General features: G+C 42.4%; 1 protein-coding gene across 1 annotated transcript in view; it reads right to left on the bottom strand.

Moving 5' to 3' along the window:
• Nucleotides 1–1400: 1400 nt before the first annotated feature.
• Nucleotides 1401–17356, bottom strand: part of MSN (moesin) — a 79531-nt gene continuing 63575 nt past the window's right edge. Inside the window, exons 4-13 of the mRNA XM_059156627.1 lie at nucleotides 16333–16607; nucleotides 14763–14846; nucleotides 13958–14104; nucleotides 12517–12613; nucleotides 10650–10813; nucleotides 7761–7891; nucleotides 7341–7501; nucleotides 4412–4504; nucleotides 3848–4072; nucleotides 1401–3317 (exon numbers count right to left, since the gene is read on the bottom strand). Of these exons, the coding sequence (XP_059012610.1) occupies nucleotides 3153–3317; nucleotides 3848–4072; nucleotides 4412–4504; nucleotides 7341–7501; nucleotides 7761–7891; nucleotides 10650–10813; nucleotides 12517–12613; nucleotides 13958–14104; nucleotides 14763–14846; nucleotides 16333–16607 (1542 nt within the window). The 3' untranslated portion in view covers nucleotides 1401–3152. The remainder of the gene's footprint in view (nucleotides 3318–3847; nucleotides 4073–4411; nucleotides 4505–7340; nucleotides 7502–7760; nucleotides 7892–10649; nucleotides 10814–12516; nucleotides 12614–13957; nucleotides 14105–14762; nucleotides 14847–16332; nucleotides 16608–17356) is intronic.

Below are 17356 nucleotides of genomic sequence, written 5' to 3'. Positions count from 1 at the left end.
GTGTCCATTGATAGATGAGTGGGTAAAGAAATGAGATATATTACACACACACACACACACACACACACACATACACACACACACGAATATTATTTAGCCATAAAAATTATGAAATCTTGCCGTTTCCTATGACATGGATGGAGCTAGGGAATATAATACTAAATGAAATAAGTCAGTCAGATAAAGAAAAATGACATATGATTTCACTCATGTGTGGGGTTTAAGAAATAAAACAAATAAGGAAAGGAAAGATTGGGAGAAAGAGACAAGCCAAGAAACAGACTCTTAATTATCGAGAACATACTGTTAGGTTACCAGAGGGGAGGTGGTGGGGGGAGAGTGGGTGAAACGCGGGATGGGATGAGGAGTACACTTGCTGTGATGAGCACTGGGAGATGTGTGGAATTGTTGAATTACTGTATTGTACACCTGCAACCAGAGTAACACTACACGTTAACTATGCTGAAATTAAAATGAAATTTAAAAATTTTAAGAAGTGTTAAAAAATAGTATGTCTTCAGAGCAGTGTTTCCCAAGTCTATCTACACATTGAAATCACCAAGTGTACTGGTCTGTACTACAGATTATAATTTGATCTGAGGATGTGGTCTGGGCTTTTCAACCTTTAAAATTCCAATGTGCAGACAAGTTCAGGTTCCCTGGCTCAAAGGTTTGTTGTGAAGGATTTAAAGCTCACAGAATACATAGTTTACTTTTCCTTGCAAGTGTTGGTTCACAAAGATGGGGACTGGTGAGTGAGATAATGTGTCAGGTTCAAGAGAGCTGAGAAATCTTATCCCGGTATCAGTTTTCTCATTTGTTAAACTGACATAACCCCATTTAAGCTACAAAATAGACACGTTTTGTAAGCTGTAAAGTACTTCCCAACAGCTTTTGTACATATTCCATTTCACTTTACACTTCACTCCCCACTGCCTTTTACAACAGGGCTCAAGGTAATTTTTCTGATCTTCACTGGTAGTGCAAAAATTTAGTAGTAGGAAGTAGGCAAGCCTGGAAGATTTCCTGACAAGAAGGCAGGACAGGGCTTAACTATCCCAGGAGGAATCTAGAGATACAAACCATTTCTCACAAGCAACTCCAAAGTCCCAAGTGCAAGTGAGCCCCAGAACATTACATGGTCAATGCAGGGCCCACCTACACCGGAAAAATTAGCCTGGAGCTGTGGAAAGGGTGTAAGTGATTAAGAGAGTCCTGTGCCCTTTGGCAGTTACTCTTCTTTTTCAATTCCCTTGGCCCCTCTATAAAATGAGGATGGTCATATCTGCTCTCCATAGGACTGAAATGAGGATGAAATGAGCCCAAAGATTGGAAGGTGGTCTACAGAATGGAAATTTTAGTGTAGTATTTTATAGCCACTACTCACACCACAACAAAAATAAAGGCACGGAGAAGTCATCCTAAATTTTATTGGCACTGAAATAGAACATGGGTTGAGCATAAATCCTTCCAAAAACAATTTTTAAAAACTCCCAAAAAACACACACAAAAAAATTGAATACAAAATCTAACCTTTCTCCCCAGGCTCCCTGTGGGTGCATTATTGCCCTTAAGAGGCAGCTAGAGTACCCCACAATTCCAGGTTTGAATTTAGCCAGTATAGGGCCTATCACCAAAAGAGTGTCAATATAATTCACAGCAATGCACATAAGACTCCCCAAAGTCAGGCAGGATGGAGTTTGGGAGGGATTGAAGCCAAGGGCTCTGGGCTAGGGGCACTGCCATGGAGCAACAGTATTACCCTTTGGGGACTGAACTCTGGGGAGAAGGGAAAATAAAAAGAACAATAAAACCAAATACCAAGTAATTTAAAAATGAACTGTATGACCTATAGTGATAGATGACATCACTAATACTGAAAGCTTCTTACAATAGTATTTCTGGCAAAATATTCTTTTATAATATAGTATATGCTTCCTAGTATATGCTTCCCCCCATATGTGGGAATGGTAAGGAAATGAGGCCAAAATCATCCTGCCTCAAAACTAGTATCTTCTAAGGGTGCACTAGCAAGAAACACAGAAATCAATATTGAATTAGATGCCACTAGAATATATAATACTGGTAAGAAAAAAAAAAGGAGCACACATGAAACAGAGAAGAGGAGGAGGTTGCTCCTGTGTTGAGAAAAGGGGGTTAGAGTGTAGAAGGGACCAGACCAGAGCCCCCAACAGCTCTCTGAAGCCCATTGTGAACATTTACCCCCACTGGCAAGAGTTCTGGATGGGATGGCTAGGCTTTTGGGTAAACATCCCTACTATTCTATCTGGAGGGAATTTGGGGATTGGAATGGGGAGGGGCAGATCCCAAGAAGGGAGAGACCCAGAATAATAGTAAGGGATACCTCTTCCCATAGAGCTCACTTGAAACAAGCCTAGGCTCACATAAGGCATTGGGGAGGATCTTCTAAACAGCCCTGCCTGAATAGAATGGGCAATAGCCTTCTAAGATGTTCGTGAAGTCTCTTGAAGATACTGTCTCCTCCCATCTCACTGTGGGGAAAATCTGAAATCCTGAACTCAGGGACAAGACTTAGAAGGATTTTGTAACAGGTCCAATCTGGGAGGTATAGAGAAGAATGACTGACATCTTTTTCACTTCCAATCATTATGAAGCCTAAATAACTCTAGAAGAAATGGACATTGTAAGGTCTAATCCTAAATTCGCTGATATCCTAGAGCATACACCCAGGGCCCTACCTCCTTCTGTAAACTGTGTGATGCTCTAATTCTGCAAATCACAGGACCCTGAAAAGGAAGGAAGTTGTGGGGCAGGGATGGGGGTTAGTTTTCAACTTATATCACACTTAAGTCCCACAGAACAGTGGGGGTATTTCCCCAATCAAGTAGGAACTGCCTCTAAGCTACAAAGTGGTCTCTTCTAGCAATCTAGATTAAAATGGACATAGAGGGAAAAGACGGTCCAATTGGCACTATAGTGGGCCATTTATTTGCCCAATGAGGTGAGTGAGGGCTGAGGGGCTAGGTTTGGTCCCATAGGGGCACTGAAGACTTGGCATGACTCCAGGGTTGCTCTAGTTAGTTGCTTCAGCACAATGTGAGTTAGGCAAGAGTATAGGAGTGTGGGGGCAAGGAAGAAGGGAGGAGGGGTCCTTAGAGGCTTGGTGAACATTACATGGACTCAAATTCATCAATACGCTGCTTAGTATTGCCCTGCCGGATCTGACGCAGGGTTTTATATTTGTCTCGGCCAAGTCGCATGTTCTCAGCATGGATCATGTCATTGGCAGTCTTCTTGGACTCATCACGGGCATTGGCCAGTTCTGAAGTGAGGGCCTGTGAGGGTGTAAGGGGATGAGGGGTTAATGGCTTGCTCTCACTTTACTTCTTCTTATTTAAGCAGATTCATCAGATTCATTCTCTCTCCCCCCCCTCTACACACACACACACCCCTTAACTCCTCTCTTTCTACATACAAACACATATATATATTTTTGAGGGCCATTTTCAGCAATGTTGGAAATGCAGTGGGGCAAGAATAAAATAATCAAAAAAAGAAAAATCCACAAACTTTGTGGACCAATGGCAGGTATTCTCTGAAAGTAGAAAAATGTACCAAAGATTCAGGTAGAAATTAGGTCAGGGTATTTTCTGGATACAAGAAAAAAAATGGAGTATAGGGCAAAAAACAAAAGGAGGAGGTGGCCCAAGTTCTGACTGATAAATGATGGGTGCTTATCCTTAAAGCTCTCATTAGAGAAAGGCTCAGACTCCCATACCCCAATGAGACAGGCTCCTCTACCTAACCCAATAATGATATAAGGAATGTACATGGTATCTTTGACCCTCTGGTCCTGTTGGAATACCTTCAGGTGCTTCTGAACACGCTCATTCTTCTCTGCCTCAGTGGTACGTTCCTCCTCACTGCGATCCTTAGCCATGGCATCAGCCCGCAAGTCAGCACTGGCCTCTGCTCCATTCTCATCCTGCTCATCCTGCTCATTCTCAGCCGGCTCAGCTACGTGAGGTGTACTCATGGCAGTCTTCAGCTCAGCACGGGTCTTCTCCAAGTCTTCTTGTACCATCTGAGCCTGTCCAGTAATAGAGGGCAGGAAGAACCAACAGTCAGATCAGGCTAACTTGTGGCATCCTACAAATGCATAGAATGGCCCAGCAGAAGGCAGGCACCAGGAAGGCCAAGTCACTTTGTCTGCCTTTAGTTTCTGCATCTGTGTAATAGGAACAATTTACCAACTTCCCTGGTGTATTGGAGAATTCTGGGAAGTATTTGAGAAAGCCCCGAGCTCCTTCTCCCATGATGCCTGCTATCAAGGAAGGATGCAAAGAATAAGGAGCCCAAATCTGAGGAATCTAAGGAACTGAAACCTATCCTTTATCATAAGGCTTTTACTCAGGGCACTGTGTCTTACCTTCTGCTGCCATTCCACAGCCTCACTTTCCTTCTTCTGCCGAGCCATCTCCAGCTGAGAGATTCGAGCTGTCAATTCTGCCATTTCCAAGGCCTATGGATAAATTGGAAGCTTGTGAGAGCTGAGCCTTCTGGTCCTCAGGACCTAGGTATCTTCAACCCCAGTTCCACTGGGGAGCCAATAGAAAACCTGCTGTTCCACTTGCTTGCTGTTCTGGAGGCTCTTTTTACCACACCTCCTCCAGGATGACTGGAAGACCATCCTATTCTCAGATTTACTATTCTTTTTAACTCCAAATCATTTTGTTAGAAGTCATAGATCCACACCTAGACTACAGACCTCCTGAACACAAACATGTAATTTCTCTCTCCCTCATCTCTCTCTCCCTCTCCCCCCTTTCCTTTCATCCTCCCCCTCTTTCTCTCATGCATACACTATTGCCCACTGCATATTTAGGGCCTTCATAAACCTTTGGGAATCAATGTGTCACTGTATGAAGTACCAGACCCCTTCCTGCTTTTCTGGAATGCTCAGGACTCCACTAAGACTCCTCCCAGGACAAGTATAGGAAAGATGCTATAGTGTCACAAGGCAATCTGAACAAGGGGAAAAAATAACCCTTATGCACACCCTCTCATCTTGGACACATCTATCTTCTAGAGGAAACTTCTCCCTGGTAAATAGGTCTTAGTTCCTGCATTCACACTCCAAACAGTAGAGTGAAAGAACATATATAAAGGAATTTGGGACATGGGTTCTTAACTTTTGAGTCACAAAAGTAATAAAGATGAAAATTTGTCTGGAATCAGAAGAGACCCCTAATCACTAAGGAAATCTTGAAAAACAAAAATAAAACTGGGGACATCACGTTACCTGATTTCAAGCTTTATTACAAAGCTGTGATCACCAAGACAGCATGGTACTGGCATAAAAACAGACCCATAGACCAGTGGAACAGAGTAAAAAGCCCAGATATGGACCCTAAACTCTATGGTCAATTAATCTTCAACAAAACAGGAAAAAATATACAGTGGAAAAAAGACAGTCTCTTCAATAAATGGTGCTGGGAAAACTGGACAGCTATATGTAGAAGAATGAAACTCAACCATTCTCTTACACCATACACAAAGATAAACTCAAAATGGATAAAAGACCTCAACGTGAGACAGAAATCCATCAGAATCCTAGAGGAGAACATAGGCAGTAATCTCTTTGATATCAGCCACAGCAACTTCTTTCAAGATATGTCTCCAAAGGCAAAGGAAACAAAAGCGAAAATAAACTTTTGGGACTTCATCAAAATCCAACGTTTCTGCACAGCAAAGGAAACAGTCAAGAAAACAAAGAGGCAACCCACGGAATGGGAGAAGATATTTGCAAATGACAGTACAGACAAAAGGTTGATATCCAGGATCTATAAAGAACTCCTCAAACTCAACACACACAAAACAGACAATCATATCAAAAAGTGGGCAGAATATATGAACAGACACTTCTCCAATGAAGACATACAAATGGCTATCAGACACATGAAAAAATGTTCATCATCACTAGCCCTCAGGGATATTCAAATGAAAACCACATTGAGATATTACCTTACACCAGTTAGAATGGCCAAAATTAGCAAGACAGGAAACAACAAGTGTTGGAGGGGATGTGGAGAAAGGGGAACCCTCTTACACTGTTGGTGGGAATGCAAGTTGGTGTAGCCTCTTTGGAGAACAGTGTGGAGACTCCTCAATTAATTAAAAATAAAGCTTCCCTATGATCCTGTAATTGCACTACTGGGTATTTACCCCCAAAATACAAATGTAGTGAAAAGAAGGGCCATCTGTACCCCAATGTTTATAGCAGCAATGGCCACGGTCGCCAAACTGTGGAAAGAACCAAGATGCCCTTCAACGGACGAATGGATAAGGAAGATGTGGTCCATATACACTATGGAGTATTATGCCTCCATCAGAAAGGACGAATACCCAACTTTTGTAGCAACATGGACGGGACTGGAATAGATTATGCTGAGTGAAATCAGTCAAGCAGAGAGAGTCAATTATCATATGGTTTCACTTATTTGTGGAGCATAACAAATAGCATGGAGGACATGGGGAGTTAGAGAGGAGAAGGGAGTTGGGGGAAATTGGAAGGGGAGGTGAACCATGAGAGACTATGGACTCTGAAAAACAGTCTGAGGGGTGTGAAGTGGCGGGGGGGTGGGAGGTTGGGGCACCAGGTGGTGGGTATTATAGAGGGCACGGATTGGATTGCATGGAGCACTGGGTGTCGTGAAAAAATAATGAATACTGTTATGCTGAAAATAAGTAAAAAATAAATTTAAAAAAAAGATGAAAGTAAGGATGCTCACTCTATTCCCCTGAAAAGTGCCTGGACACAGTTTTACATACAATTTTAGTGAACAAACCCTTCAGAAAGAGGCAAAAATAGGTTCTCAGCCTTACTCGGCCACACTGTGGGATCTTTGACAAGTCTCTTAAACCTCCTTGAGTCCTAATTTCCTTAACTGGGCATAGTATCCCATATGGGCTAATCCCATAGGATTATTGGGAGAGGAAATCAGAAAGTAAGGGAAGAGGAAAAGTTGCTAGCATAACTTGTAACACACAGTAGGTAGTCAATTAAGTGTAAATTCTTTTGCTTCTTTCCTCCCTCCCTTTCCTTTTTCAGGTCATCAGCTCAGATCCCTAAGGGCTAAGTTAGTAGAATAAAAGTAAGGGTTAGGGAAGACTGCAAAGCTTTCTAGGCCACATCAGTGACTCTGCAGCTTGCTTTTGAATAAAATATCTGCTGGAGACCTGTTGACTGGCACCCTGATGGAAGGAGACAGCCCTGCAGGCAGGAGTAACTGTGAATAGGTAGGCAGACAGGGAAGAAAATTCAGTTACCACAATCCTAGCTCATTTTATAGCTTTACCAGCTGTTCCTGAGTCTTCTTCTGATCTCGGGAGGCCTGCAACAGGGCTTCCTTGGCCTCTTCAGCTTCTTGACGCTCTTTGGCCAGTTTTTCAGCCTCACTCTGGGCACGCTTCCTCTCCTGTTCAAGCTCCAGGGCCCTGCGGGTCTGTTCTTCTAGTTCTGGAAAGAGAAGAAGGGGGAAAGATAGTGAAATATGCAGACATGGAAGGAACACCTAGCTTCCTTCCTGGAAATGCTTTATCCCAGGGCACAGCTGGCAGAAAGCTCTGGGAACTCTTCCTTTTGCCCTGTCTTTCATCTATCTGTAGCCACATATGGATTAGATAGCCTGAGTCTGCAGCTCAGGCAGAAGAGCCTCTAGCTCAGAGTTAGGCTCTAGGAAAACCCAGTCTCCAAGGTGACTGACTCTAAGCCTCACCGTGCTGAGCCTTCTTAGTCTGTTCCTCAATTTGCTTCAGCCTCTCCATCAGTTCCTCCTTTTCCCGTTCAATCTTCTCCTTCTCCTTTTCTGCCATCTCACGCTTCTTCTTCTCATTTTCCAGCAAAGCACTAAGGAAAGAGAAAGGATGGAATAGGTCACATGGAAAGGCCCCAAGGCTCTCTGGCCCTGGACCCTCAGCCCTTACCCATCTAACACACTTAGAGCTTGTGAGTTAGGACCACGCTCCCTTATCCCCACATCCTGTCCTTACATTATAGCCCCACATTGGTCAGTACACCCAGGACCCTGTCATTTATTCCAGAGTCAGGATCTAACCTGGACTCCCAGCTCTACTACTCACCAATGGGTAACCAGTGGGTGAACTTAACTATGTCATTTCTTTGCTCTTGTTCTCAGCACTCCTATCTGTAAAATGGCCTAATAAGTCCTGCCCATCTACCTCATAGTTATAGGGTCAAGCTTTGACTCTGCGTTGGGAGTCCACTGAGCTCTATGGCTTCTACAGGCCCTCTACATCCCAGCTCTAGGCTCTTTTCCCCCAGAATTTGTTGCAAATCTAAAACAAGTATTCACTTTTTTTGCCCCAATGCATCTTCTAGGAGGTTCCTTTTTCACCCTGGGCTAGGCGTTTTTTCTTTCTCTGGGCCCTCAGAATACTTGACCTATATTCTCCCCATCCCTCCTCTTTATTATTTTTCTCCACAGCACTTTCTCACCAACTTACATACTATATAATTTCCGTATTTGTTCTCTTTCCACGAGAATGTCAGATTCCTGATAGCAGGGATTTTTGTCTATTTATTTTTCACTACTCATTAAATACTTATTGAATGAAAAAAATTTGTACCTTGAACAGTTATGTATATATTGCTTTTCCTCTTTCTCCTACCAGACTTTAAGATCCTTGAGGGCAGGTTCCTGCCAGATCCAGCTCTGTACACTTCCCCAATCTCAGTAAAATTTTTCCGAATAAATAAGAACTTTGGTTCTTATTTGGACTTATTTGGACTCCTTTTCTAGGCTACTACATTTAGAAGCCTCCTGAGGTTCCAAACTGTTTATGAGAGAGTATCTACTACAACACTGTTCTCAAACCTTAACATGAACAGGAATCACCTGGGATCTTATTTTTTAAATAATTTATTGAGGTGAAATTTACATTATAGTAACCACTATATAGCAAAAAATTTGGTGGCATTTAGTACATTCATAATGTACATTCACTGCCTCTATCTAGTTCCAAAACATTTTCATCACTCCAAAGCAAAACCATATACACATAAGTGAGTTTCTTCTTACCTCTTCCCGCCCATTACCCCTAATAACCATCAACCTGCGTTCTGCCTCTAAACATTTATCTATTTTGGATATTTCATATAGTGGAATCATATGGTATATGAAATTTTGCGTCTGGTTTCTTTAACTTAGCATTCTGTTATAGAGGTTCATTCACATTGTAATATGTATCAGGACTTTATTCCTTTTTATGGCTGAATACTATTCCATTGTATGGCTATACAATGTGTTTATCTATTCATCTGCTGACCATTCGGTCTATTTCTATCTTCTGTCCATTGCAAATAGCACTGCTATGAACATTTGTGTACATGTACTGTTTTTTTTTAAGGATTTTTATTTATTTATTTGACAGACAGAGAACACAAGTAGGCAGAGAGGCAGGCAGAGAGAGAGGGGGAAGCAGGCTCCCTGCTGAGCAGAAAGCCTGATGCCAGGCTCAATCCCACGACCCTGAGATCATGACCTGAGCCAGGCAGAGGCCTAACCCACTGAGCTACCCAGGTGCCCCACATGTACTGTTTTCAATTATTTTGAATATATACCTAGGAGTGGAATTTGGGGATCATATGGTAATTCTATGTTTAACTTTTTGAGAAACCACCAAACTATTTTCCATAGTAATTGAAACATTTCCACCAGCAATGTACATGAGTTCCAATTTCTCCACATCCTTGACAACAGCTCTTATTTTCTGTATTTATTTATTATATCCATATTAGTGAGTTACCAAGTGGTATCTCACTGTAGTTTTGATTTGCATTTCCCTGATAATTAGGGATGTTTTCACATGTTTGCTGGCCATTTGCATACCTTTTTTGGAGAACTGATCTCCTAGTATCTTAATCAAGATGCAGATTCTGGGGGTGCCTGGGTGGCTCAGTGGTTTAAGCCGCTGCCTTCGGTTCAGGTCATGATCTCAGGGTCCTGGGATCGAGTCCCACATCGAGCTCTCTGCTCGGCAGGGAGCCTGCTTCCCTCTCACTCTCTCTGCCTGCCTCTCTGCCTACCTGTGATCTCGTCAAATAAATAAATAAAATCTTAAAAAAAAGATGCAGATTCTGAGTTAGAAGGTCTGGAGTAGGGTGTTAGATTCTGCCTTTCTAATAAGTTCTCAAGTTGATGTCACTGTTGCTGAGTCTTGCTACACTTTCAGTAACAAGGGAGTTACATAAGGAAAATTCTGGTGGCTCTCCCCAATTCCACTCAGAAATCCCTACAGAGTCCATGTTTAAATGTGCATGGAGCTTTCTGCTAATGACACTACACTGGTCAGATAGGCTGGAGCAACCGAGAAATCTGCCTAGAAAAGCAATGGCATGAGGATCAGAGACTATATGGAACTATGAAATATCCCTCCCCCCATAAGCCTCTAAAATCCTAGGCTTCTGATGTCAGCTTCCTGGGGAAGGTGATGCCTGAGACTTAATAGTAGAGGTGATAACCCTGTACAGCTCTCTCTTCCCCCATCCCAGGATGGTTCCATGTCTTTCCTTTATCAATCTTGACACTTTTGGGAAGCTTCTTTGCCCTAGCCTCCACCCTCCACTCTAGTGCCACAGAACCTACCGTTCCATCTGTTTCTGGTGCTTCTCTTCCCGGGCCTGTGCCTTCATCTGCTGTACCTCAATGGTGTCAGGCTTGCGGCGGCGCATGTATAGTTCATGGTTCCCCATGCACAGGGCCAAGATACGCTTGTTAATCCTCAGCCGGGGAGCATAGAAGACAAAGTCCTGATAGGAAACCAACAATCAAAATGAGTTTGGAAGGACAGATGAAAGTGAGCTTCTGCCTTTTGAAAGCACTGAAAGGGTTATTTATCCCAATTTTCTCATATTACAGATAAGGTTAATTATCAGAGTAGTGAAGTAACTTGTCCATGGTAACACAGAAGACTAGTGGCAAACCCAGGACTAGAACCCAGACCTCTAGACTCTAAAACCAGTGTTCTTTCCATCAAACCACAATTTCTTTTAACCTTTGCTTATGAAAACATCACATCCTAAAATATCCTCAATCTAATTGAAAGATAGGAATGGAACCTATTTGCTAATGAGGGATCTTGCTAAATCTCAGGGGTCTCTCTTAGAGGCCCCTGGGATATGGTGGTGTGGGGAGCTGGACTGTTTCTGTATCCTCCTAAAAGCATATCCTAGACACAGCCCCTTAAATCATTTTTGGGATAATGCAAATCGTAAATACATACATAAATACATAAATTTGAACACTGATTGCTCTGGCTGTCATTTAAAAAAATAAGCCTTTGATCTCAGCTGTCTTTGTTAATTAACTTTTCCCACTGGAAGTTGAACACAGCAGCAATTTAAAAAAAGAAGAAAAGGAAAAAACACACACACAAGAATCTAGTTTGCTTAATTGTTACTATAAATACCATTGGACCAAGGTTACCAATTAATGGGTTAACTACCAGTTCCTCTGCCATGGAACCCAAATTACTACTGTTTCATATGGCTTAGTGTGCAGTGGAAGGAGCACAGGCTTTAGAGGTCAAATAATGTATATATAAACCCCAGATTTATATTTTTTAGCTGTGTGATCTTGAGCAAATCACTCCAATTCTTTGAACCTTAATTTCCACAAATATAAAGCAGGTATACTACTACTTACCTGACAAGGTTGTTGAGCATTAAACAAGATAAAATATATAAAGTACCTAGCAGCAGAAGTTCAGAGAACTTACAGCTGGAGAAGAATTGTTGAGGCCTTATGAGAAGGGTCTATCTCAGCATGGCCTTTAACCCCTGTTGGACATGAGGTATACCAAAAGACAAGACCTTTTTCTTTTTTCTATCTTACTCTCAATCACCAGCTTTCCAGTCTTATCAACCACAGGCAGCTAAGTAAGTGAAAACTGTGGTGAGCATGTTAGAGGAATGCCTGGACCCAAAGCCCTTTCTTGTTCTTGGGTTGCCCTGGAGATAAGTCTTGAGAGGACAGCAGTAAAGTTATACCAAAGAGCAAGTTTCGAAGATCATCTTTTGGATCTGGATTTCTGGCTCTGTCTATTCTCCACAATTAAAAATAAATCAAGTATACCAACAGTTTCCCTTTCTGGAGCCTACAGGCTTAAAAAAAATAAGATGTGCTCTCCGTTTCCACCCCCACGGCATCAGGGCAGCAGAAGACAGTGGCAGAGAGGGAGTACTTAGACTGCCTGGGGCTCTCCCTCATCTATGTTTCTCCTAACACACATTTGCCAGGGTGGCACCAGCTACAGGATGTCTCCTGATCATGTCTCGTCATCAATAACCCCTTTCAGGGCCAATCTCCTTTTGTGCCTCCTATTCCTAGCCCCCGCACACATACAAAAAAAAAAATCCAGAAAAATGAGAGAAACATACAATGACATGTTTGCTCCTAGCATTATCCAGGTCTTGGCAAGTACCTTTCTTGTCCAGTAGGAAGAATCACTTACCGGGGCTTTTTTGTCAATGGGCTTGATGACAAATTTCTTGTCATTGAAAGAAATATTTCTGATCTCACTCCAGGGAAAGCCTATCTTGGGAGTCAGTCTGTAGAGAACAAGAACATTAGGACCATGGAAAGACAAGAAGGACATAGAGGGTTGGTGGTTTGCCTTTTGCACCCCCTACTTCTTCCTTAAGGAGGTAGATTCATTATCAGCTCAGCCAGTGTTATCACAAGCTACCAGGTCAGTTGCCAGTTTGAGGGTGCAAAAAGGACCTCCTGATACCACAACCAACTTATTATTTCTTGTCCCAAACTCTGAGGTTTGTTTTACTGTATTTTTTTAATTAAATTTTACTTTTCAGTGTTCCAAAATTCATTGTTTATGCACCATACCCAGTGCTCCATGCAATACGTGCCCTCCTTAATAACCACCACTAGGCTCACCCACCCCCTTACCCCCTCCCTTCCAAAACCCTCAGTTTGTTTCTCAGAGTCCTCAGTTTTACTGTATTTTTTGTTGAGGCAGGAACACTGTGAAAATCTCTCACAAGAATCTCCACCCCTGCTTTACTGGGACTCTTCCACCCAAGGTTGTAACAGTTGGGGAGAATGTAAACAATGAGCTCCAAGATTCAGAAGTTACATGGAACAATCATTTACTACATCCATCCTCACCAAGAGCAGACCAATGGAAAAAATAAGAAAATGAGAAAAGTCTATAGAAAAAGGGAATGTAGGCCAAAAAGCATTTAATCATCATATGGGAGTGGGATTAATTACAAATCCTGACAAGGTTGGTGCTAGGGTGATGCTGTCCAATGGAAAAATAATGATATTTTAAATTTTCTAGTAGCCACATGTTGGAGTTGAGGGAAGGGATAGGGTGGCTAGATAATGGACATTGGGGAGGGTATGTGCTATGGTGAGCACTGTGAATTGTGTAAGGCTGATGATTCACAGACCTGTACCCTTGAAACAAATAATACATTATACATTGATAAATTTTTAAGAAAGAAAAGAAGTAAAAAAGAAACAGGTGGGAGTAACTATAATAACAGTTCATTTAACCCAACATACCTAAAAGACTATCATTTGAACACATAAATATCTTAGAAAGTATTTAATGAGACATTCATCATTCTACTCTTCACACTAAGTCTTCAAAGTCTTGTGTATAGTTTACACTTACAGTGTATCTCAATTTAAGAGTAGCTGTATTTCAAGAGCTTAATAGCCACATGTGGCCAGTGACTACCATAGTGGATGGTGCAAGTATGGTCAATGCAAGATTTTGAGGCCTGGGAGGTTATGCAATCATTTAGGCTGATCTAAACTAGGTAGAAAAGGGTGGGACCTAGTTGGGACCCAGGAGATACAGTCCTACTTCGTGATGAGTACTAGGTGTCAGAGTGGCCCAAATAAACTAAGAGAAATCTAAGTTATACCTGTCATTCTGCTCATAGATGTTGAGACCTAGGGCATCCACTCCCAGCCACAATTCTGAGCCTTTCTTGTTCTTGATGCTGAAGTAGTTCACACCATACATCTCCAGGTCCTGGGCAATCTTCAGATATTCTAGAACAGCATCCTCCCTAAATAAAAGATTTGGGGGGATTATAGAGGCGAGCCTGTGAATCAGACCCAGGGAGATAGCCTATATGCTCTGCACTTCTGACAAGAATCTTGCCATTAGGGGAGGGAAAGGGGATAGAGGGTGAGCAGATGACATGTTTGACATTGTCAAACAAAACCTGCTGACAGGAGCCTAGGATCTGAGGTTCCCAAGGGTAACAAGGGTGGGCCGACCCTTGCCGGCCTCTGGCATGTTAGCTGCATTGAAGTATCTTACGTTCTTAGCAGAACCCAGATGGTGTGATGATGGCAAAATGATAAGATTCATTCCTCAACTAGACAACACCAAAAGATCTGCCATGTTTAGAGATCTCCTTGACCATTTCTTTCTTGTGGAGGGGGCCCTAGTACTCTAGAAGCTCCCTAGGGATCCTGAGGTCCCTTCAGTTTCTTTGTGGTCAAAACTGTTTGGGCTATCAGTTGCCATCATTTAAAAAAATACAGTTTCATAATGATCTTTATTTGCCTTCTATCTCTAATTTCCCCTATAAGTTGCATTCTTATCCCTTTCTCCCCAGCATCCTCCAGTGCCCCTAGTCCTTTATCTCTTTGGACCAAAACCTACTCTCATTCTCCCTACAAAAGCAGTAATACTCATAGTTGCTAGGGTGATATTACCTGAGCATGCCCCGGTGCTCCTCATGCCACACCTGAATCCGCTCCTCCCACTGGTCCTTGTTGAGTTTATGCTGCTCTAGAACCCTAGAAAGACAACAGATAGTAGACTCAAGCACAAAACCCAAATGCAGGAGTAAAGCAAGTAAAGGGAAGCCCACTTAACTTTCTGAGGGATTGATGCAAAAAAGATATGGAGTCAGCCCACTAAGATCATACTGGAAGTAGACTGAAATTGTAGCAGGAGGTATTAATCAGAGATAGGGAACTGCCTGAGAGGTAGGAGAAATACAAGAATGGGTGGAAAAGAAAGACAATGTTAACACCTTCCTTTGTAGTTTTAACCAGAAAATCCAATAATATGCTGTGATTTTCAAGTAGGGCAGGAATGTATCAAGACTCTGTGCTGACTTGAGGGGTTAAGAGTAGAGATGGGCCTCATGGAGGAGGCATGACACTCTCTCCTAGATCCTTATGGGACAAATAGTTTTTGTTTATGAGAAAATTGCTCAGGTATGAGATTACAGCATATAGCTCCAGTACAGAGAACTCAGCCCAAATGACTTTAGAAGAAAGAGGCTTAACTAGATCTACTGGATCTACTAGATCATAAACAAGATCTACTAGATCATAAACAAGACTTGTTTTAAATATGCCATCTCAGACATCAAAGCAGTGACTCAGGTAGTGTTCCAGAGAACAATCATTATCCCTAATACTTTCAGGTAAGTTGTGCATATGCCACAGCTCCAATGGGACTGAGGCTCCCAGAATGAAGAACTTTTTCTTCCATCCACAAGCTTAGGAAAATGGCCACTGGAAGCAGTAGGAAAAAAACCAGGGTTAAAAATTCAAAAGACTAGGGTCCCAGGTCTGGTTCTGCCTCAAATGAGCTGTAGGAGGTCTGGCAAGTCAGAGTGAGCACTCTGCTCTATTTCCTTAGCCAGGAAATAAAGATAATGCCTGCCTTATTCATTTTGTGTGTTGTTGTGATGCTAAAACAAAAATAATGTGTGTTTGAGAGCATTCAGCTTTGAAGTTTATAAAAGCAGAAAGCTCTGTGCACTGGTTATTGATATTAAAATACAGTTGGAGCTCCCCCCACATCCCTGGCTTGGGTATTTCTCTGTCCCTCCTGTAAACCTCTGATACAAGAGGTCTAAATCAGTGAAAAGGATTGAAAAAAAATGGAACTGGGGTAGAAGGAGTCAATCTGTCTTTGGTAATCTATATAAGCACCTGTTTCCAGAGCAGTACAATTCTGCAATCAGGCAAAAGAAGAGAAGGAAAAAAGCTTTTGGTTTTGACAGAGAAACAAAAGGGCATGGTGCCATATGCAAATATGTGTCTCTTATACTAACTGCCCACAAATTTTGAGGTTAGGCTTAAGAAGGCTCCTCTTTTAACACTCCCCCAACACCATTAATTAGCAAAATAAAAACCAGTATGCATAACATGATCTTCAGAGAGACCCTAGTAGAACAGAACAGATCTGGCAGTCCCTGTATAACAGGGCCTGGTCAGCCACGGACCTTCTCCATGCAAGGGCAGATGACCAAGGGCACCACCTCACCTCTGCGGCAGCAACTTGTCCCCAGCTAAGTAGCCAGACTTGTGGACTTCCTTATTGAAGTCACCATACTTAGACTGGACAGCATAGGAGGCCAGTAGCACAGCAGTCTCTGGTGGGCAGTAAATATCATCATTGAGAATGCCCTCCTTCACTTGCAGGAAGAACAGGCGCTGTGTGATGTCCTGGATCAATTCCTCAGATACATCCTCAGGATAGAACTTGGCCCGGAACTTGAAGAGCAGAGGACTTTCCTTCCGCACATCCTGGGCAGTCACCTGGGAGCAGCAAGGGGTTACAGCTCTTAAAAAAATGGTCTTTGCCTGTAGGGTGGGGAGAGACACTGAAAAGTCATCAATTTGGGTAATCCTGAAGAGCCAGGTGGCAACTGTTCTGGTTAATTCAGAAAAGAGACATTTTTTTTTCACTGGGGACCCAACTCCATGCCCATCATTGCTTATTTTTGGGGATTCCTTCCTGAAATGACCTTCGACCCACTGATGGTCATAAGCCTTCAAGCCACCAACATCTGGCAATATACCAACTGCCCCTAAATTTTGAGGTTAGGCTTAAGAAAGCTCCTCTTTTAAGCACCCCCCCCATACCAAAAATTAGCAAAGTAAAAACTATTATGTATCATTGAGGCTTAGAAATTGGCTAGACAAGAGAACAAAACTAGACTATCTTTTAAAGCCTGAAATTGGCTCTTAACAGCAACACATTTGTCCAGCAAAAGTCTCCACTCCTTGGGGAAACAAGATTCTGCCAGGTGAAGGTGAGGCACTTATCCCCTAGACACAATCAGAATCAGATAACACAAGACACTGGAAACCTCCAACAACAAAATTAGGAAGTTTGAGGATATTGAGATGGAGGACTGACATGCTCCTGCAGAGACACTGCTTGGAGGTGAAGAGCCTGAATGGACTTCTACTCAAACCATCTCATCTGGAGTTGAACTGAGATAGAAAATCAAAAAAGAATGGGTTATAAATCGGTGATGGGTATAAAGGAAGGCACTTGTGAT

The sequence above is a fragment of the Mustela lutreola genome, chromosome X, assembly GCF_030435805.1.
Source record: "Mustela lutreola isolate mMusLut2 chromosome X, mMusLut2.pri, whole genome shotgun sequence".
Lineage (NCBI taxonomy): Eukaryota > Metazoa > Chordata > Mammalia > Carnivora > Mustelidae > Mustela > Mustela lutreola.
Note: the sequence above shows the minus strand (reverse complement) of the source record. Positions and strands in the feature narration are given on the sequence as shown.